The 22520-nt window shown below is 58.2% G+C and overlaps 1 protein-coding gene across 6 annotated transcripts; it reads left to right on the plus strand.

Moving 5' to 3' along the window:
* Nucleotides 1-507: 507 nt before the first annotated feature.
* GET4 (guided entry of tail-anchored proteins factor 4) lies at nucleotides 508-22146 on the plus strand. 6 transcript variants are annotated; one of them, XM_005548972.2, is made up of 9 exons: nucleotides 908-1156; nucleotides 10716-10794; nucleotides 11222-11303; nucleotides 12199-12348; nucleotides 15265-15403; nucleotides 16508-16648; nucleotides 19170-19245; nucleotides 19330-19402; nucleotides 21045-22146. In XM_005548972.2, exons 1-9 carry the CDS (start codon nucleotides 1002-1004, stop codon nucleotides 21131-21133), a joined length of 984 nt encoding a protein of 327 aa, XP_005549029.1. In that variant the 5' UTR covers nucleotides 908-1001; the 3' UTR covers nucleotides 21134-22146. The 6 variants fall into 6 exon arrangements, with proteins under 6 accessions (XP_073890329.1, XP_005549029.1, XP_073890331.1 ...); XM_074034230.1 differs by lacking the exon at nucleotides 908-1156 and adding an exon at nucleotides 1916-2411; XM_065541512.2 differs by lacking the exon at nucleotides 908-1156 and adding an exon at nucleotides 3711-7489.
* The last annotated feature ends 374 nt before the right edge of the window (nucleotides 22147-22520 follow it).

A 22520-nucleotide genomic window follows, 5' to 3' on the forward strand; every position in this document is an offset into this window, starting at 1 on the left:
CCAAGCTATTTCCAAACCCGCATGGCTAGGGCTGGGCCCCGGGTCCCGTTTCTAACTCTCTGCCTGGGGTTGGACCCCGTTTCCGCCGCCTGACGGGGCTGGAAGCTCTAGGCCGACCCAGTCCCCCCTTCGAGCAGGGCCCGACCCCTGGGGAGTGACTGTCCGTCAACCCAGGCACAGCCGCAGGTCCCCAGCCACGGCCAGGGAAGGACCACAGGTGGCTTTTCGAAGAGGAGGAAGGCAGCTCAGCTATCCTAAAAGGTTTTTGTGTTTGGAGACACAGTCTGGCTCTGTTACCCAGGCTGGAGGGCAGTGGTGCCATCTTGGCTCACTGCAACCTCTACCTCCTGGGTTCAAGCAATTCTCCTGCCTCAGCCTCCCAAGTAGGTGGAATTACAGGCATGCGCCACCACACCCAGCTCATTTTTGTATTTTTAGTAGAGACGTGGTTTCGCCATGTTGGCCAGGCTCGTCTGGAACCCCTGACCTCAGCTGATCTGCACCTCGGCCTTCCAAAGTACTGGGATTACAGGCGTGAGCCGCCGCGCTCGGCTCTATAAACGTATTTTTAATTTAAACGTTTTACACGTAGAGCTCAATGGCTGCTGTTAACACCAAGCGCGTGGGCAGGGCCCCACCCCAGGACGCTCCCTGCTCAAGGTCAGCCGCCGCCGCAGCCTCGGGCTCCCCGCCGCGCCGCACCAGGCAGTTCCACCCCACCGGCCATTGTGGCGCGAGCCAGTCCCGGCCCCGGGTCACGTGCTGCGCCCCGCCCCGCCCCGCCCCGGGCCACGCGTTGCCTGCGGCCCCGCCCCTGGGTCACGTGTTGCCTGCAGCCCCCGCCCCAGGTCACGCGCCGCCAGCCGGCGCGCCCGCCCCCGACTGCGCGCGACTCCTCGCGGCCACCGTAGAAGGGCGTCGGGCGGCCGCCGGGACGGAAGCCGGGAGGCGCTGCCGACCGCGCCTGCGACAGCGTCAGCCCTGCGCGGAGCGCCGGCCCGATGGCGGCGGCGGCGGCGATGGCCGAGCAGGAGAACTCCCGGAACGGCGGCCGCAACCGCGGCGGCGTCCAGCGTGTGGAGGGCAAGCTGCGCGCCAGCGTCGAGAAGGGCGACTACTACGAGGCGCACCAGATGTACCGGACCCTGTTCTTCAGGTACCCGCGCCCGGCCCTCGCCGCGGCCCGGCGCCCGCCCCCGCCGCCTCCCATTGGCCGCGGCGCCTCGCCCCGCGCCCCCATTGGCCCGCGCCGGTGCCTGTCGCGGGGCCGAGTGAGCCAGGGGCCGCGGGTCGCCCGGCGGAGGGTCTGAGCCGCGCCTCCCGGGTTTGGCCCTGCCTGGCCCGGCGCCCCGGCCCCTCGGCCTCCGACTCCCGCCTCGGGTTCCCTCCCCTCCGCCGCGTTCCTCCCTGGCCTTCCCCTGCCCCTGGCTTCCACCTGTTCCCTCCTCCGCCCCCCTACGCCCCTCAGCCTTCCTCTCTCTCCTCAGCCGCCCCCACACTCGCACTTCGGTCTTTCTCCTCGGCCGCCCCCCCAAGCTTGGTTTCCCTCTCTCTCCCTGGCCTCCCCCTTCTTCTGTCTCTCTCTCCCCGGCCCCACCCCGCCCCTCGTCTCTCTCTCCTCGGCCTCTCCCTGCCCCCCGCCTCGCTCTCCCTGGCTTCCCACTGCTCCCTCCGTCTTCCTCTCTCTCCCCGGCCTCCCCCTGGCCCCACTCCTTTCTCTCCTCGGCCTCCCTCTGCCCCCCGCCTTTTTCCCTGGCATCCCCCGGCCCCCCCTTCTCTCTCTTCCTCCTGCCCCCAACCCCGGCTCGCTCTCTCCCCAGCCTCGTCCTTTTCGGCTTCCCTCTCCTAGCCTCCACCGCCGCTGGACCTCCCCCACCTCTCCCGTGGCCTTCCCCACTCCACTTCCTTCCCCCAGGCCTTCACCTGCTCCCCACCCCATACCTCCCTGTCCCAGACCTCCGTGCCCGGCCTCCCCCTCCGTGTTCTCTGGCTCCACCGCCCCTCCCCCATCTCCCTCCATCTCTCCCTTGGTCTCCACCTGTTCCCCTCCCCTTGGCCTTCCCAGGCCTTCACCTCTCCCTCCCCCCCTTTCTCAGGCCTCCCTGCCCGGCCTCCCCGTCCCCTTCCTCTGCCTCCACCTCTCTGGGCCTCCCCTTGCCTTCCCAGCCTCTCCCCTGGCCTCCACCTGTTCCGCATTCCCCCACCTCCCTGCCTCCCTCCTCCTGGCCTTCAGGTTCTCCAGCCGGGCCCTACACCGAGCTCCACAGGAAGTCGCTGGCGTTCCTCTCACCGAGGGTCCAGGCTGAGGGTGAAACCGCTTCTCTGTTGACGCCGCCTGGCCTGCCGAACCGAGTCAGCCGCCTCTGGACCTAGGCGCGGTGACACCTGCGCGGCCCGGTGCAGCCTGGCGGGCGAGTGCGGGCAGAGCCGGCTGTGCTGGGTTAACTGCACGCCCCTCGGGACTGTGACCACTTGGAAGTTCCAGGCTGCTTCGGGCTTGGTTGATCTCTTCAGGACTGCTCTGTTACAATATTTCTGCTATCATATAGTTACTGCAAAAATGTTTCAGTTATTCTGTGTGTGGCATCCTGTAAATTATGCATATCAGGTTATCTCTTACGGCTCAGGTCAGGGAACAGTTTGGCCGGTTACTGGAGGGATTGGGTCTGTTTTAAAGATAATTTCAGAGGATTTAGTCATTTCCGTGGGGTACCTTTTACTTCTAAACTGCCACAGGACAGTGGATGTTTTGATATTGTATTTAAGGGCAGTCTGGCTTTCATACAGTTTAGGCCTGGTTTTATTTGGTTTGGTATTCAGGGGTTTTTTGCTTTTAATAAACTTTTTTTTTTTTTTTTTTTGAGACGGAGTCTCGCTCTGTTCTCTCTCCCAGGCTGGAGTGCAGTGGTGCGATCTCGGCTCACTGCATCCTCCACCTCCTGAGTTCAAGCTATTCTCCTGCCTCAGCCTCCCGAGTAGGTGGAATTACAGGCGCGCGCCACCATGCTCAGCTAATTTTTGTATTTTTAGTAGAGACGGGATTTCACCATGTTGGCCAGGCAGAAACTCCTGACCTCGTGATCCTCGTGATCCGCCCGCCTCGGCCTCCCAAAGTGCTGGGATTACAGGCATGAGCCACCGCGCCCGGCCAGTAGACTTTGCTTTTTAGAGCAGTTTTTAGTTTGCAGCAAAATGGAGTGCAGTGTGTCCTGAATCCCCCCTTGGACAGCCTCCCGCCCCACGGACACCCCTCCAGAGGAGTCCTTCAGGGACCCATCTCCCACATCGGAGTTTGCGCTTGGTGTGCGCGGGGATGAGAAACCGCGTCAGAGCGTCACACAGCACAGCTCCATATCCTGAACATTCTCCGCTGGGCCTAGGTTTTAAATCCTTTCTCTCCATAGCAAGTCCACTTGTTGTCTGGAGAAGTCTAGAGGTGCCACTTTGGTTGTAGTTTGCTAGCTTATGTTTGAATTAAACACGGTCTGTGGTGCCTGGCCTGTGCCTGCGCCGGGCTGGCTGGAATGCAGCCTGGATAGGCGATTGGTCCGCATTCAGTGGGGCTGGGTGCTGGTGAGCCCAAGCGAAAGTGGGCTTACCAACCCCGGGCAGGGAGTAGATGTCATATCGCTGCTTACTCATTTATGCCAGGAAATGAGAAAACAGGAGTGTTTTTGTCAGTAGTTGTCAATCTTAGCTGACCCGAACGGGCTGGGATGAGACCCTGGCCTCTGTTTGAAGAGTGTTCACGTTGTTTGTACAGCACGGGCTGAGGACAGTGGACGTGAGTCCCTGACTGTAGGCTTATGAGGAGACATCTTACATGACCTGAAGGACAGCCTTGTTTCCAGAATTTTCTGTGAACCTCGACATACTATAAATGCACACCAGGCAGGCTACATTGCGTCTTATAGTTGTATTGTAGATGCTTTTCTTTTTTGAAAACTGAGCTGTTTAATTGGTTTAGAAAGAGATTCGCTTTCCTCCTTAGAAGAAACTACTAATTTTATCTCTGGCAGAAACAAGTCTTTGATGCATGACGCTTATAGCGATACGTTTTAATGCTGGTTGAATTTGTCACTGAACGTGTAGCAGCTCCCAGATGGCACGGGTTGTGATAGTGCCTTCAACCTGATTGTTCTTCAGGGATCAAGGCAAAGGTGTCAGTAGTTACTAAACCGTAGAACGCGAGCCTTCCAATGGGTAGAGGGGCCATAGAGCTGTGTGATGGGGAACTTTTATGTCGTTCAAGATTCACCCTGATGCCTGCCATGCCTAGAGATTTGTATATAAATATTTGCTGAATTTGCCAGGCAGTGGTGGCTCACGCCTGTAATCCCAGCACACTGGGAGGCCGAGGCGGGTGGATCATCTGAGGTCAGGAGTTCAAGACCAGCCTGGCCAACATGGAGAAACCCTGTCTTTACTAAAAATACAGAATTAGCTGGGTGTGGTGGCGCCCGCCTGTAATCCCAGCTACTCGGTAGGCTGAGGCAGGAGAATCGCTTGAACCTGTGAGGCGGAGGTTGCGATTAGCCGAGATCGTGTCATTGCACACCAGCCTGGGTGACGAGAGAAATTCCGTCTCGATAAATAAATAAATATTTGCCCAATGATTAACCAGCAAAAGTGGATGTCCCCCAAAATAAACACAGTGTTCCTTGTTTTGAGCCACTTCTACGGTGACTGGGGATTTGTCAGTTTTGGTTTTCAGTGATGAGTGCCTGGTCGAGGGAGTATTTTCACAGTGAAACCAGGGAGGTGATGAGTGTTCTGTGCCCTTAAGCTCTCTAGACTGGGAAGCCTTCTGGCCACGTGTGACGTTGTGGGGTCACCTGGCAGGGGCATGGTGCGGCTTAGCTCAGAAAGCCTGGACACGCCACCTCTTACGGGGCCCGGGACACGTTACTGAACCTCTCAAACCTTGGCTTGGAGCCTTTCAAGCCAGGAATGAAGACTGAGTCAGCAGCGGCAGCTGTCACCTCACTGTCACCTGCTGAGACAGCATCCTTTTCTTTCCAGGGTAGAATTCCATGTGGATTCCCAGCTCTGCTTCAGAGCACTCCATGGGTGGGTCGCTTCCAGAGAAGTCACATTCCCCAAGTTACGGTCTTTGTTTTTTGAGACAAGAGTCTCACTCTGTTGCTCAGGTTGAAGAACAGTGGCGCGATCTCAGCTCACTGCAGCCTCTGCCTCTCAGGTTCAGGCAATGCTTGTGCCTCAGCCTCATGAGCAGCTGGGACTACAGGCGCCCGCCACCACGCCTGGCCAATTTTTGTATTTTTTGTAGAGATGGAGTTTCACCATGTTGGCCAGGCTGGTCTTGAACTCCTGATGTCAGGTGATCCGCCCGCCTCAGCCTCCCAAAGTGCTGAGATTATAGGTGGGAGCCATAGCACCCAGCCATTTTTTAAAATGCTTTTCTGCCCATAAATATATATAATTGCACGTTTACATTTAAATATTTATGAAAAACGTGTAATTTGGTGAGGTCTGACATGAGTGAACTATGACCAGTCAAGACATGGACTATATCACGGCTCTGTGGGGCTCTGCAACCAGGCCTCCTCGCCCCCACTCCCACCCCTCCGCACCCCTGGCACCCATGCATCTGCGGGCTGCACTTAGGTGTGGTGGCGTTTCCTGGACTTTTATGTACGTGGAATCACAGCGTGCGCTTTCTGTCTAACCGCTTGAATTCACGCACCACAGTGACTGGGAGACTCCTCCGGGAGAGTCCTCAGTTCCTTTCATTGCTGAATGGTGTTCCCTGTGTGTCTCTGGCAGAATCATTTATCTCTTCAGCTGTCAGGTGAATCTGCCAAAAGACAGTGTTCGTTGACGTATTTTTAAATATTCTAATGTTTATTTAAGCCTCGGGTTTGTGTGCAGGCTTTGTTGATTTATTTTTAAATATTCTAATGTTTATTTTAGCCTCAGGTCTGTGTGCAGGCTTGTTATATAGGTAAACTCATGACTGGGGTTTGTGGTACAGATTATTTCAGCACCGGGTATCAAGCATGGGTACCTGACAGTTTTGTTAAAATGATTTTTGAGTCTCTTCCTCTTCCCTCAGGCAGGCCCCGGTGTGTGTTGGCCCCTTTCTGTCCCTGTGTTCTCATCATTCAGCTTTCACTTCGAAGTGAGAACGTGTAGTATCCGGGATTCTGTTCCTGCGTTAGTTTGTGAAGGATAATGGCCTCCGGCTCCTTCCAAGTTCCTGCAAAGGGCATGATCTCGTTCCTTTTTATGGCTGCATAGTACTCTGTGGTGTATATGGACCACATTCTCTTTATCCATCTGCTACTCACAGGCCCCCAGCTTGATTCCACGTCTGTGCTGTTGTGAGTGGTGCTGCAGTGAGCATTTGAGTGCGTGCGTCTTTATGGCAGAACCATTTAGAGTTCTCGGGGTATATATGCAGTAGTGGGATTGCCGAGTCGAATGGTTAGTTCTGTTTTTAGTTCTTTGAAGAATTGCCATACTGCTTTCCAGGATGGTTCAGCTAATTTACACTCCCACCAGCAGGGTACAAGGGTTCCCAGGAGATACCTTTTTTTTTTTTTTTTTGGAGACAGAGTCTCGCACTGTCACCCAGGCTGGAGTGCAGTGGCACGATCTCGGCTCACTGCAAGCTCCGCCTCCCGGGTTCATGCCGTTCTCCTGCCTCAGCCTCCTGAGTAGCTGGGACTACAGGTGCCCGCCACCACGCCCGGCTAATTTTTTGTATTTTTCGTAGAGACGGGGTTTCATTGTGTTAGCTTGATGGTCTCGATCTCCTGACCTCGTGATCTGCCTGCCTCGGCCCCCCAAAGTGCCGGGATTACAGGTGTGAGCCACTGCACCCATCCAAGAGATGCTGTTTTAAGTCATAGCCACAGCAGTTTAAGGTGAAGGAGAGGAAGGAATTGGGAACCCAGCAGGTTTGGTATCGCTGGGTGTGCGCCCCACAGAAGTCGCGCAGCAGCTCCTGGTTCGCCTGGTTGTGCTAGAGAGAAACCGACCTGGTTCACCTGGTTATGCTAGAGAGAAGCCGACCTTGCCCCGTAGATGGCACTGGTTATGGTCATCACCTGATTTCTCCACACTTTTCCCTGCTGGGTTGAGGAGTCGGCATCCAGGCCGAACGGATTATTAGTGCTCTTCGGAGCCACCATCCAGGCCTTGAGGGGCCTCAGCCTTGGCTGCAGTATTTGTAGATTCACTTTTAGAAACTTGATGTGGCTGAGACCGCAGCCTGGGAGGCAGTGACCTGCAGCAGCCGCCCACACAGTGGTGGGTCCGGCTCCTCCTGCCACATGGTTGCTCTTGCAATGTGTTTGCCTGATTTTTTTTATTGCGGCCTCTGAGCTTCTTTTGTTTCTTCAGTCATCTAAAGAGATTTTTTAAAGGAAAATGGTCCAGTGTGTGCGGTGCACGCTGTAGCCCAGGGACCAAGAGGAGCGTCGTGTGAAGGAGCTGTGCTTGGCGGCTCAGGTCCCTTCTCAGAGTGAGTCCTGGCAGAGTGGAGCGGCCTCACACTCCCTGCAGGAGCCCCGCATCTGGGCGCGGGTGGCTTCAGCTCGAGGCAGTCGGTGCAGGGGTCCTTGTGAGGTCTCTCTGGCTGCCTGTGCCCGGCACCTGCGTGCGTCTTGAGTATTTCCTCTTCATCCTCCATGTGTCCCTGGTGGCTGAATGCGTGAGCCAGCTTCCCTCTGCCGAGAGCGAAGGGCGGGATTCGCCCCAGGAGCTTGGTCTTCCTTCATTTGACACCAACAGTTTCTGCCACTAGTTATCATGCTTGCATTTCTGTGTTCTACTTTCTTTTTTTTTTTTGGTTGAGACGGAGTCTTGCTCTGTCGCCCAGGCTGGAGTGCAGTGGCCGGATCTCAGCTCACTGCAAGCTCCGCCTCCCGGGTTTATGTCATTCTCCTGCCTCAGCCTCCCAAGTAGCTGGGACTACAGGCACCCGCCACCTCGCCCGGCTAGTTTTTGTATTTTTTTAGTAGAGACGGGGTTTCACCGTGTTAGCCAGGATGGTCTCGATCTCCTGACCTCGTGATCCGCCCGTCTCGACCTCCCAAAGTGCTGGGATTACAGGCTTGAGCCACCGCGCCTGGCCCTGTGTTCTACTTTTTAACGTGTTTGTAAGAGAAGAGCAAAGTTAGCTAGATTGTTTGTCCAGACACTTTGCTCTGTGGATACAGATTCTTTGACCGGCAGAGAGCACCATCGCTCTCTGGCTCTCAGCGCCTCTGTCAGTAGGCAGAAGCCGTTTCCCTGTCTGGAAGGCATGTCTGGGTGTCCACACAGCACGGCCAACAGTGCGCAGCGTGCAGAGCCAGGCCGGGAGAAGGCCCAGCCTTGCCCAGCTGCCCCCTACTCTCCCTGGCCTCGGGCCTGAGAGGGTACCTGTCCCGGCTTAGTCACCCGGAAGCCAGAATCCTTCACAGCTTCCGGAATTCTCCAGTACAAGAGGAAGCCATCCATGTTCAGAGCTGCTTTAGACGGTTTGCCCGTCACTGGCATTCCTGGACCTGGAAACGGGCACCCCCAGCCAGGCCGGGGACCACTGTGTGCCCAGAATTCTCCTCCCATTCTTTTTCCCCTCGCCTGGCTCACAGCTGCCCTGGGAAGAAGGGAGCCGGCCGCAAGGCGCAGTCCAAGCCGGGCCGGAGGCCGAGACCATCGGCAGTGCCCCCCACAGCAGGCTTCTCGTGCAGGAATATGGGTCACTGCCTTCCAAGGAGTCCTTTTTCTTCTTCTGGTTTTTAAGCTGCCACCACTTGCTTTACCTCCGATAGAAGCATCCAGAATGCTGTAGTATCGGCATAAGCAGAAGCCGGGGTGGTGCTTGCTCAGGGTCAGTGCATCGGTTCTGCCCATGGCCCTGCCGGTGGCAGTGTGAGGCCGGGTGTGTCTGGAAGCTTGTTTTCCCAGAGTGCCCTGTGCCAGGCGGCTCCCGGCCTCCTCTGAGTCAGTCACAGCCCTGCAGGACTGGAGCCAGGATGGCCGGTCACAGAGTCAATGGTCCTGTCGAGGCTCCTGCTGTGGTGTTGGGGTGGGTCTCCCTCCAGAACCTTCACTGTGCAGGGAGCGCAGCAAAACCTGAGGCCTGTCGGAGGCCTGCGGGCTGACGGGGGGCGGGGCACTTTCTTTCTTGGGTACAGGCTTTTCCCTCCTGGTGCCCTGCCTCTGTGCAGCCCGACGGGTGGGAAGGCATGTGTGCCAGGCTAACAAGATGCCCTAGTCATGGCGAGGCTGTCTGTGTTTGGGATCCCCGGCTGTGGTGCCTTCTGAAGAGAAACCCTTTTCCTGTGGTTAACTGAGCAGCCAGCCCTTCACGTTCTCAGCTGGCCGTCCCATCCTGGCAACACCAAGCTCACATTCCGGCCTTCACCGGCATTGCTGTGTCTGTTTACCACCTGCACTGCAATTGTTTTTTGTTTGTTTTGGGGGGATGGCGCCTCGCTCTGTCATCCAGGCTGCAGTGCAGTGGTGCAATCGTGGCTCACTGCAGCCTCGGCTACCCAGGCTCAAGCAGTCCTCCCACCTCAGCCTCCTGAGTAGCTGGGGCCACAGGTGCATGCCACCATGCCCAGCCGATTTTTGTGTTTTTCGTAGAGACAGGATCTCACTATGTTGTCCAGGCCAGGCTCAAACTCATGGGCTCAAGCGATCCTCCCACCTCAGCCTCCCAAAGGGCTGACATTACAGGTGTGAGCCCCCGAGTCCGGTCTGCACTGCCGTTTACTTAATATTTTTCTTTAACTAGATTTATTTTTAAACAAGGCTTTGTCCAAGGACATTTGGCTTACAGACACAGAGCTGATTAACTGGTTATGTATTTTTTGATAAAGGAGTTAAGAAAAATGTGTAGCTGATGAAATAGCATGTGCTGGGCCCCACCACTGGGCCTGGGAGGTGCAGCGCGTCCCAGCAGAGGCTGCCTCCTGCCTGCCACGCCTGCTGTTCTCACAGGCAGGGGCTCTGCTGCTTAGAGCAGTGTGGCCATCTCGGCTTTTCTCCTCATCGTCTGTCGCACACTGGTCCCCACCACGCCTCTCGCCGCCCCTGCCTTTGTCCCTGTGTAGCCCGAGGAGCTCCAGCTTTCCCCGGCGACGGTGCTCTGGGAGTGGGGACATGATGCAACCGTGCACCCCAGACCCTTCCCTGTCCTGGGGGGAGGAGTGCGGCACGCAGAGGAGCAGAGGGCAGGGACACTGGCCCCGTAGGGGAAGAAGGTGCTGCTGTCACAGCCATTACTGTCCTTGGTGGGACCCCAGCCTGGAGTCCGCCATCCTTCGGCCCCTGCCTGTGGCCACTGAGCTCTCAAGTGGCCACGTGCACATCCCCTGCTCCTTCCCTGTCCACCTGCCTCGCCCAGTGGCCTTTCTGGTCCCAGCTGCTGAAACAGTGAGCTGCTCCAGGGTGAGGCTGCTTTCTGGCTCCTGGCATATTTGGACACAGATGGGCCCTTAGTAAGTGTCCAGAGGTGCCCCACACTGCCCTCATGGTCAGCATGACGCCCAGGGCAGACCCTCTTCACACAGCACCTGGGCCTCAGGAGCTGTTGCCCTGTTCTTGGTGAAAAGCATCTGTGCGTAAGGGGAGCACCGCTTTTAGGATGCCACCTGTTCCTGGGCACCTTGTTTTTAGCTTCTGACCTGAAGATGAGCGGGGAGTGTGGTGGCGAGAGCGTGTGGGTGCGGCTCACGGTCTCCTCTCTGTGGCAGGTACATGTCCCAGAGCAAGCACGCGGAGGCCCGGGAGCTCATGTACTCGGGAGCCCTGCTGTTCTTCAGCCATGGCCAGGTACGCTGTCTTGTTCCTCCTGCGTCCCTTCCTGCTCCCGGCAAACAAGTTGAGGTGGGAGTGACATGGGAGGGGCCTGACAGGCATATCTTGGGCTGCCCTTGGCCTTGGCCACTGGGGCTGTGGGTGGCGGAGGGGCCCAGAGTCCCTGGCTTGGCTGCTCCCCTCTCAGGGCTGAGACGCTGCGCTGCGTTTGTGCACAGTGGGGCTGAGTGGGCATTTTGGTATAAACGGCCCTGTCCATTTTCATTTGATTCTTGGCCAGGAGATCTGTTTTTTGGCGGCATTGCCAAGGGACGTGGTGCTCAGAATAGACTCCTCAGCACTGGCCGCGCTCTGGCTTCTGCTGGAAACCCAGCCTTGTCTTTTCTGTCCTGAACAGGTCAGAGCTTTGTTCTTGATTTTTGTGTGTTTCTCTCTTTTGTAGCAAAACAGCGCAGCAGACTTGTCCATGCTTGTCCTGGAGTCCCTGGAGAAGGCAGAAGTGGAGGTGGCTGATGAGCTGCTGGGTGAGCATCCGGCCCTGCACCCCGGGACCCTGTGACGGTGGCCCCGGTGCGCCCCTCCCCGGGCCTGTGCGCTGTGTTTGGTGTCTGCGTTTGGGGGTCCGCCGTGTTTGGTGTCTGCGTTTGGGGGTCTGCCGTGTTTGGTGTCTGCGTTTGGGGGTCCGCCGTGTTTGGTGTCTGCGTTTGGGGGTCTGCCGTGTTTGGTGTCTGCGTTTGGGGGTCTGCCGTGTTTGGTGTCTGCGTTTGGGGGTCTTGTGCTCTGGGGTTCACCCTGCTGCAGAGGCAGTTCTCACCCGGTCCCGGTGAGCCAGGCCCCCTGGCTGGCCCTGGCCCGAGCACACTGCAGGCTGAGCAGCACCTGCTGTGACTCGTCGGCAGGGTATGATCGGGGCCCTGGCCTCTCCCCTGCTCTGATGGACAGTGGCCTCCCCGCCAGCTGGCAAGGTGGGCGCTGGTTCAGGGTGGGGCACCATTTTATCCAGGGATTTGACTTGTCGGCATGTCCTGTCGGGTGAGCGTGAGGTCAGCAAAGCCCTTCTGTGGGCGGCCTGGCTGCGAGTCCCACTCCTAGTCCCTGCTGCTCTGGGAGATGCCCCCGAGCCAGAGCCAGGTATCCAGAGCGGCCACAGGTGTTCCTGGACTCCAGACTCCCCACGGCACCTTCCCCAGCCCTTGCCTCGGCCAGGGTGTCTGTCCTTCCTCACTGTGCTCTGGGGCCCATGGTGCTGGCACCGCGGTGGGCAGGTCAGCAGGGTGGCCCATGGCTCACTCAGGGACACCCACCAGCTTCCTCTGCCTGTTAAGTAGTTGTGGATTGAAATCCACTTCCGTAAGGTGTGTGGTACAGAGAACCGGAGTTGCTGTGTGTTTCTCTGATGAGGGTCTGTGCTCTTTGCAGAAAATCTGGCTAAAGTGTTCAGTCTGATGGACCCCAACTCTCCTGAGCGCGTGGCCTTTGTGTCCAGAGCCCTGAAGTGGTCCAGTGGAGGCTCCGGGAAGCTGGGCCATCCCCGGCTGCACCAGCTGCTGGCCCTTACCCTGTGGAAAGGTAGGTCTGGGGCCAGGGTGGGCGTGGGCCCCTCTCTGCTCTCACGGTGTTGATATGCACTGTGCATTCCAGTCCATCAGGGTCACCCACTGGGGCAGGGGTGGGGTTTCACCCTGTGGTCATGTGGGTCGGTCCATGGAGGCCCGTGCACCATGCCAAGCCCCCGATCAGATCCACTGCCCCGAGAAGCTGCAAGACGGGGGGCAGGCGACCGCCTCTCCAGGCCTTCCCGTGGGATGTTCTGACCCTCAAGGAGGCAGCCGCACCCTCACAGGGCCTACACGTGCTGCTGCTCCTTTCTGGAACGTTCTTTCCAGCGCTGGGATGATGCCATGCCTTGTTTTTCTCCTTTACACTGACCTCATCTTCTGATGAAGCCTTTGCGGGGATTAATCACCCTGTGGTGGGGCTGATGAAGCCTCTGTGCGGGTTACTCACCCTGTGGTGGGGCTGATGGAGCCTCTGTGCGGGTTACTCACCCTGTGGTGGGGCTGATGGAGCCTCTGTGCGGGTTACTCACCCTGTGGTGGGGCTGATGGAGCCTCTGTGCGGGTTACTCACCCTGTGGTGGGGTCTGGCTGGCTGTGTTCTGCAGCTCTGAGGCGGGAGTGGTGCTGGGTAAATGTTGAGTGACTTGAATGAGGTGCTAATGGGGGTTTAGAAGTGTCCTCCCCAGGGCATTCCCTGGGAAATGGGGTGGCAGGTGGCCCCAGTACCGTGAGATGGTTTCCTTCCTGCTGTCGGGAGGCCTGCTCGGGTCTGCATGTGCCTGGGCTTGGCGGGTGAGGGGCAGCCCCGCATTGGAAGCTCTAGGAACTTGGATCTCGGCTGAAGGCCTTTGCTCCAGAGACCAGGGCTCTGAGCTTGAACAGCTCCTCCTAGACACAGCTGTGCTCCACCCGGCGCGGTGGCAGCTGCACGAGGGCCCATGTGCTCTGCACACATCAGCAGCCCCGAAATGCACGCCCGTCCGACCTTGTCCCTGGTCATGCAGGTTCCGCCTGGGCTGTGACAGGAGGTTCAGCACCCTCAGGCACCTGGCAGGCCCTCCTGACCTTCTCCCCAAGCGACAGGAATGGGAAGGTTGCAGATCCGAGTAGAATTAGGAGGCTCTTCTCAGAGGAGCCTGGCAGAACCTGGCCCTGGATGTGTGCCGAGTGGCAGGGCACCCACAGGGAGATGAGCCAGTGCCCACCTCTCACCTCAGTTTCCCCGTGGTCGCTTCCTTCCTCAGAAGGGGCTGGCCCAGGCTGGTGCCTCCTTGGTCCCTGGAGCATACCTGCTGCCACCTTCCCTGGCCTCTGGCTACAGCAGGCCTCCTGTACTCCACCTGTCCCTGAGCCAGCACGCCTCCACACAGAACACGGCCGCAGATGACCCTCCTCTGCCCTGCATAGCGAGCTGCCGCCTGTGTGGGTCCCACTGCCAGGTTGGGGAGTCAGGAGCTGCCCCCACACCCTGCCTGGGAGCTGTCGCCCGTCTTTTGGATGAGTCAGGAACACCTACGTCAACACTGGGTGGCCGCCTTGCCACACCTGCGCACAGGCCCTGTGGGGAGAGCCAGGCAGTGGGTGGCGTGGGACAGGTGATGCCCAGTGCCCAGGAGACCTGCATGGCAGTTCCTAAGACAGGCACAAGCGATCATGAGGGACGTACGTGTCTATCTCCCCACCCACCATGGGGTTAGGTCGAGGCAGTCCAGGGAGCGCGTGGGAGGGCTGTGCTCGTTGCATCTGCAGAGATTCTCTGAAGAGGGACCCTGGCTGCCTCCCACTGGGGTAGGCGCGGGCCCAGGTCCCCGACAGCATGACAGTGCTGTGAGACTTCGATGGACCTCACCCGGGGAGCCCAGGCCTGCTCCATGCCAAGGTGGCCACGCACGGCCTCTGCTGCCCTAAGCACAGGCCCCATACAGGACCTGAGGCTGGGGCTCCACGATACTTGGGCTATGTGCTTCCCTGGTGCTTCTCTCCTGGGGATGAAATCACACCCATAGGTAAAGGTTTGGGAATGTAGGGAGACAACAGGAGACAAAGCAAGGTGACAAGGACTCTGGCAGCCACAGAGGCAGCAGGAGGGCCCTGGAGGCTCCTGTTGGGCAACGCAGTTGGGAAAGGGCCCACTAGGTGGGAGAGGCAGGCGCCTGGTGAGTGCTGAGATCTGCACCACGGGAAGGGCTGGGCTCCCAAGGCATGCACGGGGCCTGGGAGCGGAGTGAGTGTGAGCGGGTGTTAGGACGGGGCCTGGGAGCGGAGTGAGTGTGAGCGGGTGTTAGGACGGGGCCTGGGAGCGGAGTGAGTGTGAGCGGGTGTTAGGACGGGGCCTGGGAGCGGAGTGAGTGTGAGCGGGTGTTAGGACGGGGCCTGGGAGCGGAGTGAGTGTGAGCGGGTGTTAGGACGGGGCCTGGGAGCGGAGTGAGTGTGAGCGGGTGTTAGGACGGGGCCTGGGAGCGGAGTGTGCCTTTGAGATATCAAGGGTTGATCGTTGGGTCAGTGTGGTGAGTACATCAGGCTGGTTTTGACTGTTGATTACATGCTAGATGCACTGGCCTAGGCCCTGATTACATTGCTCCCTATAAGTTGCTTCTGGTAGGTGGGGAGGGTCACATGTTAACACTCTGTAACTGATCATTACAACGCACGTTAATGTGATTGGATTAAGCAGCTCTGAGAGCTTGGAGGATGAAGGTGTTGCATGGCTGAGTGACTGTTCCCTGGTGATCTGTTTATTTGGTGCTGTGTGTGAGGTTTGGGCCGGCTCTGAGTCCCTATCAGGTACCTCTGCCTGTGGGCTCTGGCTGGGCTCTTCTCCAGGGCAGGCAGGTGGACTACAATTAACATAGAGTATCTTTCTACTTTTCCTGTTCTATATTATATTCATGAAATGCATTCAAATTTTTCTGTGTTTCCTTTGCAGAACAAAACTATTGTGAGTCGCGGTATCATTTTCTGCACTCGGCGGATGGGGAGGGCTGTGCCAACATGCTGGTGGAATACTCTACGTCCCGCGGCTTCCGCAGCGAGGTGGACATGTTCGTGGCCCAGGCCGTGCTACAGTAGGTGTTTGTGGCTCTTTGGGTCTTGGCTTCCATCGCTGCCTTGGCCGGGCGGCCTTAGAGCAGGTCCCCTTGTCCCCTGCCCGAGCCATGCTGCAGGATAAACTGAGTTCACTCTGGGCAGAATCCACAGCGCACTTGTCAGCCAGAGTCACCCGTGATTATTCGTAAGTTTAACCAGTTTCAAGAAGTATCTTAGAAACTCCCCCTTTCCCGACGGGCACTGGAGCGCCCTCCACACTGCGCCTCTTGCCCGCTGCCGGGAGGCCCCGCGGCCTCTGCTCTCCTCAGGCCTGCCTCGGCCTCTGCCTTCCCGCAGTATCTGGAAAAGCGGAAATGCACACCCAGGTCATAGAATGGTGAGCATCTACCCCGCGGCCCCTCCCGCCAGCTCTCTGGGGCATCCTGCAGGCCGAGCTCCAGGCGCTCCTGCTCCAGGCGCTGGCCTCCGCTTCCTTTCTCATGAAAGCGTTATTTGTGTCCATCAGTTTCTTCCCACAGAACAATGTGGATTTCAAGGCGGGCGTTGGGGAGTTAACGTGGGATCTGGGGACAGACACCCTCTGACCTCGGTGGTGCGCACTGCAGAGCTCTGCCAGGAGCTGGCGTCCGTGACTTAGATGAAAAGCTGGGTCAAACCTGGAGCTCCCTGGCTCTGCACCGCACTGCGTACACGTTTTCTCTGGGCTGACAGTGGCTCTGCCCCTGGGACACTGAGCTCTCCCCGTGGGCCCTCCTCGAACAGGAGCCAGGGTCTGTGTGGCACCCGCCAGCTGCTGTGCCGTGACTGAGTGTTCTGGTGCGGGCAGCCTGAGGAGAGGAGAGCTTGCTCAGTGCATCGCATAGTTGAGTCTTAGGCTGGGGCCCAGCTCCAGAGCCTGGTGACCTTCCCAAGCTTCGTTCTCTTCACCTGTGAATTTCAGGCTTCCCCAGTATGCCCTGCACGTGAGGGGAGACACGTGTGAAGCACTGGGTTCCTCCGTGCCGGGGGCCGCGGGACCCATGGGCGCACGAGCTTGGGAAGGACGTGTCAGAGGCTGGCGCCTGTGCAGCCAGAAGCCATGTTCTCCAGCCCTTCCACCACCAGCATGTTCTCATTTCCAGGTTTCTCTGTTTAAAAAACAAAAGTAGCGCGTCGGTGGTCTTCACGACATACACCCAGAAGCACCCGTCCATCGAGGACGGGCCTCCATTTGTGGAGCCGCTGCTCAACTTCATCTGGTTCCTGCTGCTGGCTGTGGACGGGTGCGTCTTGGTGTCTTGGGGGTGGGGTGTGAATATGTGTGTTGTGTGTCGACGTGGCATGGGTAGCTGTGTGGGTGTGCGTGCAAGTGTAGCCATGGTGGGGGTAGCTGTGTGGGTATATGTATAGGGTATGAGTGTTGGGTGTAGACGTGGTATGGGTGTGTGTGCAGGGCTGTTGGGTGTAGACATGGTAGTGTGGGTAGCTGTGTGGGTGTATGTGCTGTAGTGTGGGTGTGTGCAGGTGAGTGTTGGGTGTAGACTTGTGGGTACAGGGGTGGGTGAGTGTAGACGTGATGGTGTGGGGGGTTGTGTGCAGGTGAGTTGGGTGTCGATATGGTGTGGGTAGCTGTGGGGGGTGTGTGTGCAGGTGCTGGGTGTCCATGTGGTGGTGTGGGTGTGTGTAGATGTGTGCAGGTGTGTTGTAGGTGTAGAGGGGGGAGTGTGTGTAGGTATGGGGTGTTTGGTGTGGGTAGTTGTGTTGGGGTACGTGCAAGTATGTGTGTTGGGTGTAGACATGGTGAGGGTGGGTGTGTGGTGTGTAGGTGTGTTGTCTGTAGACGTGTGGGTAGCTGCGTGGGGGCGTGCAGGTGTATTGGGTATAGACGTGGCAATATGGGTTGCTGTACGTGTGCAGGTATTGAGTGTAGACATGGCATGGGTAGCCATCTGGGTGTTTGTAGGTGTTAGGTGTGGGTGTGGCGGTATGCACAGGTGAGTGCTGGGTGTAGGCACGGTGTGTGCAGATGGGTGTGTAGGCGTGTGTGCAGGTGAGTGCTGGGTGTAGGCACGGTGTGTGCAGATGTGTTGGGTGTGTAGGCGTGTGTGCAGGTGAGTGCTGGGTGTAGGCACGGTGTGTGCAGATGTGTTGGGTGTGTAGGCGTGTGTGCAGGTGAGTGCTGGGTGTAGGCACAGTGGTGTGTGCAGGTGTGTGTTCGGTGCAGGCGCGGTGGTGTGTGCAGGTGAGTGGTGAGTGCAGGTATGTGTTCAGTGCAGGTGAGTGGTGAGTGCAGGTATGTGTTCAGTGCAGGCGCGGTGGTGTGTGCAGGTGAGTGTTGGGAGTAGGTGCGGTGGTTTGTGCAGGTGAGTGGTGTTTACAGGTGTTTGGTGCAGGCATGGTGGTGTGTGCAGTTGTGTACGCAGGTGAGTTGGGTGTAGGCGCTGTGGTGTGCAGGTGAGTGGTGTGTAGGTGCGGTGGTGTGTGCAGGTGAGTCGTGGGTACAGGTGTTCGGTGCAGGCATGGTATGTGCAATTGTGTGCACAGGTGAGTTGGGTGTAGGCACGGTGGTGTGTGCAGGTGTGCAGTGTAGGCGTGGTGGTGTGCAGGTGAGTGGTGGGCGTAGGTGCGGTGGGGTGTGCAGGTGAGTGGTGGGCGTAGGTGCGGTGGGGTGTGTAGGTAAGTGTGCACAAATGAGTGTTGGGTGCAGGTGCATGTTTGGTGTAGGCGTGGTATGTGCAGGTTAGTTGTGTGTAGCCACGGTGGTGTGTGCAGGTGAGTGTTGAGTGTAGGTGTGTGTGCAGGTGAGTGGTGTGCGCAGGTGAGTGGTGTAGGTGTGACGTGTGCAGGTGAGTGATGCGCAGGTGAGTTGTGTGTAGGCACGGTGGTGTGTGCAGGTGTGTTGGGCCTAGGTGCGGTGGTGTGCACAGGTCAGTGCTGGGTGTAGGCGTGGTGGTGTATGTTTTAATGGTGTGTGCAGGTGAGTGGGGTATAGGCACGGTGTATGTGGGTAAACTGGGCGTAAGTGCAGTGGTGTGTGCGGGTGTGCAGTGTAGGCACGGTGTGCAAGTGTGTGTTGGGTATAGGTACGGGGGTGTTAAGGTGAGTGGTGTGGGCAGGTGTGTGTAGGCGCAGTGGTGTGGGCAGGTGAGTGGTGTGTGCGGGTGAGTGCTGGGTGTAGGCTCGGTAGTGTGCGCAGGTCAGTGGCATAGGCGCGGTGTATGCAGGTGAGTGGTGTGTGCAAGTGAGTGTTGGGTGTAGGTGTGTATGCAGGTGTATGTTGGGTGTAGGTGCAGTGGTGTATATAGGCGTGGTGGTGTGTGCAGGTGACGTGTGTAGGCGCGGTGGTGTGTGCAGGTGTGTTGGGCATAGGTGCAGTGGTGTGTGCAGATGGGTGTAGGTGTGTGCAGGTGAGTGGTGTGCACAGGTGAGTGGTGTAGGTGTGACGTGTGCAGGTGTTGGGTTTAGGCACAGTAGTGTGTGCGGGTGTTGGGCCTAGGTGCGGTGGTGTGTACAGGTAAGTGTTGGGTGTAGGCTCAGTGTGTACAGGTGAGTGTTGGCTGTAGGCGTGGTGTGTGCGGGTGTGTGTTGGGTGTAGGTACGGTGGTGTGCAGGTGTGGGGTGTAGGCGCGGTGGTGTGTGTGAGTGAGTGTTGGGTCTAGGTGTGGTGTGTGCAGGTGAGTGATGTAGGTGAGTGGTGTAGGTGAGTGGTGTGTGCTGGTGAGTGCCAGGTGTAGGTGCGGTGGTGTGTGCAGGTGAGTGTGGTCCTGTTCTCACCTAGCACATCCCTGTGTCTCTGTGTCCCAGTGGGAAGCTAACGGTGTTCACTGTGCTATGTGAGCAGTACCAGCCATCCCTCCGGCGTGACCCGATGTACAACGAGGTGAGAGCTCAGGGCTGGGGAGGGAGGAGGGGACCCCAGGGCCTGGGTCTGCCGGCTCCTGAGCCTGCTGCCTCTGCCTTGCAGTACCTCGACCGCATAGGACAGCTGTTTTTTGGCGTCCCGCCCAAGCAGACGTCTTCCTACGGAGGCCTGCTCGGTAAGCTGGGGCGCCCTTGCCACGCCCACTGCAGCCCTGGGTCGGTGTGGGGTCATCATCTGCCCAGGCAGGGCCAGTGCGGTCCTTCATGTAGAAGTGATTTTCTGCTCTTTCAAATGTTTCTCAACTTTTTTTTGTTAGTAGGAAATTATATTTTAGAGTAGAGAATTCTAGCACGGTGCCTCCCAGCCCCGTCTCCACTCCAGAGCTCCCCATCCCCGAGGTTTCTCCCACTTCCTGGCAGGGGTCACGTCGCGTGGCCGGCTGTGTGCTCACCTGTTTATCTGTGCGCCATGCCAGGTGGCCTCTGTGAGCCTGGTGTGCCTGGACATTGCCGGCCATTATGCTGGGACAGGCAGTGCTGCTGTGGCTGTGGGGTCACGGCGGGGCAGGTGTCTGTGGGTGGTGTCCCATGCCACCACGGGAGAGGCCCCTCACTGAGGCACCTGCCTTCCCAGTGTCATCTCTTTGGGTTTAGTGGGAGGTGTGAGGCGGTGACCTCTCTCCACAGCTGTCTGCCCTGGTGCAGCTGCATCGCGTGGCAGGCCCCGTCCTCCCGGGGTGCCCATCCACACACACTGGCCCTCACTGTGCCCCACGGCACAGGCTCCTCCACCCAACACCCGTCAGGAGCGCCCTGACACTTCTGCATGGCTGTTCTGTTGAAACCGCAGCCTGGGCTCCTGTTCCACAGAAGCGCCGTCGGGCATGTCCTGCGATTGGGGTGATATCGTGGATAAGAGAGGGTGACACCACCACGGCCATGTCTTTGTATTCGGAGAACACGGTGTAATGTCTCACTTGTTCGTTTCAGGAGACGTTTTGGACTTTGGTTTTGTATGTAGAGTAGTTGTTGATTGGGTAAAAATCGGATGACAGTGACTGCAGTTGGCCCCTGTGGGAGCAGCCGTTGAGGCTTTGGTGCATCCAGTTGATTCGGGTGTCACCACAGGGTGTGGCGCACGTGTGCTCCACGGTCGCGCTTCCCTTTGTTGAAAAGTGTCTTTCTGGCCGGGCGCGGTGGCTCTCGCCTGTGATCCCAGCACTTTGGGAGGCCGAGGTGGGCGGATCATCTGAGGTCGGGAGTACGAGACCAGCCTGACCAACATGGAGAAACCCCATCTCTACTGGAAATACAAAATTAGTCGATCGTGGTGGCGCATGCCTGTAATTCCAGCTACTAGGGAGACTGAGGCAGGAGAGTCGCTTGAACCTGGGAGGCGGAGGTTGCAGTGAGCCGAAATCACGCCATTGCACTCCAGCCTGGGTAACAAGAGCGAACTCTGTCTCAAAAAAAAAAAAGTTATTTCCGTGAGGTTGTGTTGGCTCTGTAGGGCCCTCCGTGGAGGGTGGTTCTTTAGGCCCCCATGCCTGCTCCCTGGTGCCGTTGGTGGACATGGAGCGCGGCTCTGTAGAGCCCCCGTGGCTGCTCCGTGGTTTCAGTATCTCTTTATGGCTATCGGCTCCCTGTCTTCCAGAGGGTCCTGTCCTGGGGTTCGTGGGTCGCAGACAGTAGCGTTGTGAGGCTTTTGCTGGTTGCGTGGGACACTGGGACACCTCACGAGATGTCTGTGGGAAGGAGGGGCTTGGGGGCCTGTGGGAGGCTGCCCGGGCCTGACTGCCACAGTGTCCTCCTTTCCAGGGAACCTTCTGAGCAGCCTCATGGGCTCCTCAGAGCAGGAGGAGGGAGAGGAGAGCCCCAGCGACGGCAGCCCGATCGAGCTGGACTGAAGCGGCCGGGCCACGTGGAGACACCACGGTCGACGACGGCTCGAGGGACGTTTCAGAGGCGAGTCCTGGGTGGCTCCTCGCCTGGGGGCTCCCGGCCCTGAGGCTGGCGGTGGCCGCGTGCCGGCGCGTGTCTGTTACTGTGCGGCGGCTTAGGGTGGCGCGGCTGTGGGTTGCTGTGCTGCTGGGGCCCGGGAGCGGGGCCTCGCCCCTGCTGGCCGCCGCGTCCCCCAAGATTGACCACAATAAAGCACAGGCCTTGCCGCGGCGTCACCCTCTCCCACTCCTTTGTTCTGGGTCCTTTCGGGAGGGCTGATGGGCAGCACAGGAGGCCCATCCTCAGCGGGGACTGGGCACATCATGCTCCTTGCCTGGCATCCAGCATAGCTGCGGTCACCAAAGCAGGCACTGGCCCTCGGACATGAGCGCCCAGCCGGGCCCATGTGGTCTGCAGATGCGAGCGGCTGTTTTTGAGCACGGGGCCACTCTGCGGTCACGGTGAACTGGTCCCCGTCGCAGACGGAGCGCACGTGCCCGCGCCATGTTCTCAGGCTCAGTGGAGGGACGCGTTCGGCAGGACGGTGCCCACGGGTACTTGCAGCTGTGTCCCATGTGGCATCCCGGAGCTGCACCCTGCCGGTCTCCGTCAGCGCCACGCTGCTGTGCTGGAAATGCCACTTTAAAAAGGGATACCACGGGACTCTGCCCATCTCTTTCATAATGCAATATTTATTTGTATTGGGTGATTGATTTTTTTGACCTGACATTTTAGGTTTTAACCAAATAACCGGTCCAGGAGTGAGCAGCTCCGTTCTCTGTCACAGATGCTATTCCAGATGTTACCAGAACAATGACAAAAGGGGAGACGCTCTATTTTTTCACAGTTAAAGGACAGTTGTAGATTGATACACAGTTGTGCATGGGAAGGGGAAACGCACAGCTTTATTTCCTGTAAAGTGGAATTTAAGGAAGGCTTGTGTGAACCGTTGCGCATAAATAAACCCTTTCTACCGGGCTGTGCGACGCTGGTCCTTTCTCGGGAGCCCACCCGTGGGTGTGGGGGCCTCTGCTCTCAGGGCTGTGCCTGGGAGCCCCCAGAGGCGGCGTGCCCTGGCCAGACTGCCCGTGCGTGGACGGAGCAGAGGGCTATCGGGAAGTCTCACATTCACTCGGCTGTGATTTTAGAAGTAAAGTTGTGTAATTTCATTGAAATTCATAAAAACCAAATCCACCAGGTCTGGGTGTCGCAGCCTCAAAGAGCAAAGCCCTTGGGCTGCCGGGGAGGCAGCCGTGCAGAGAGCCCGTACCCTGCCCTAGGTGCTGACAGGGCACCTGTCCCTGCCGTGTGGCACTTGCTGTGAATAGCGAGTGTGATCCGGAGTGACAGGAT

This window comes from Macaca fascicularis, chromosome 3 (genome assembly GCF_037993035.2).
Source record: "Macaca fascicularis isolate 582-1 chromosome 3, T2T-MFA8v1.1".
Classification (NCBI taxonomy): Eukaryota; Metazoa; Chordata; class Mammalia; order Primates; family Cercopithecidae; genus Macaca; species Macaca fascicularis.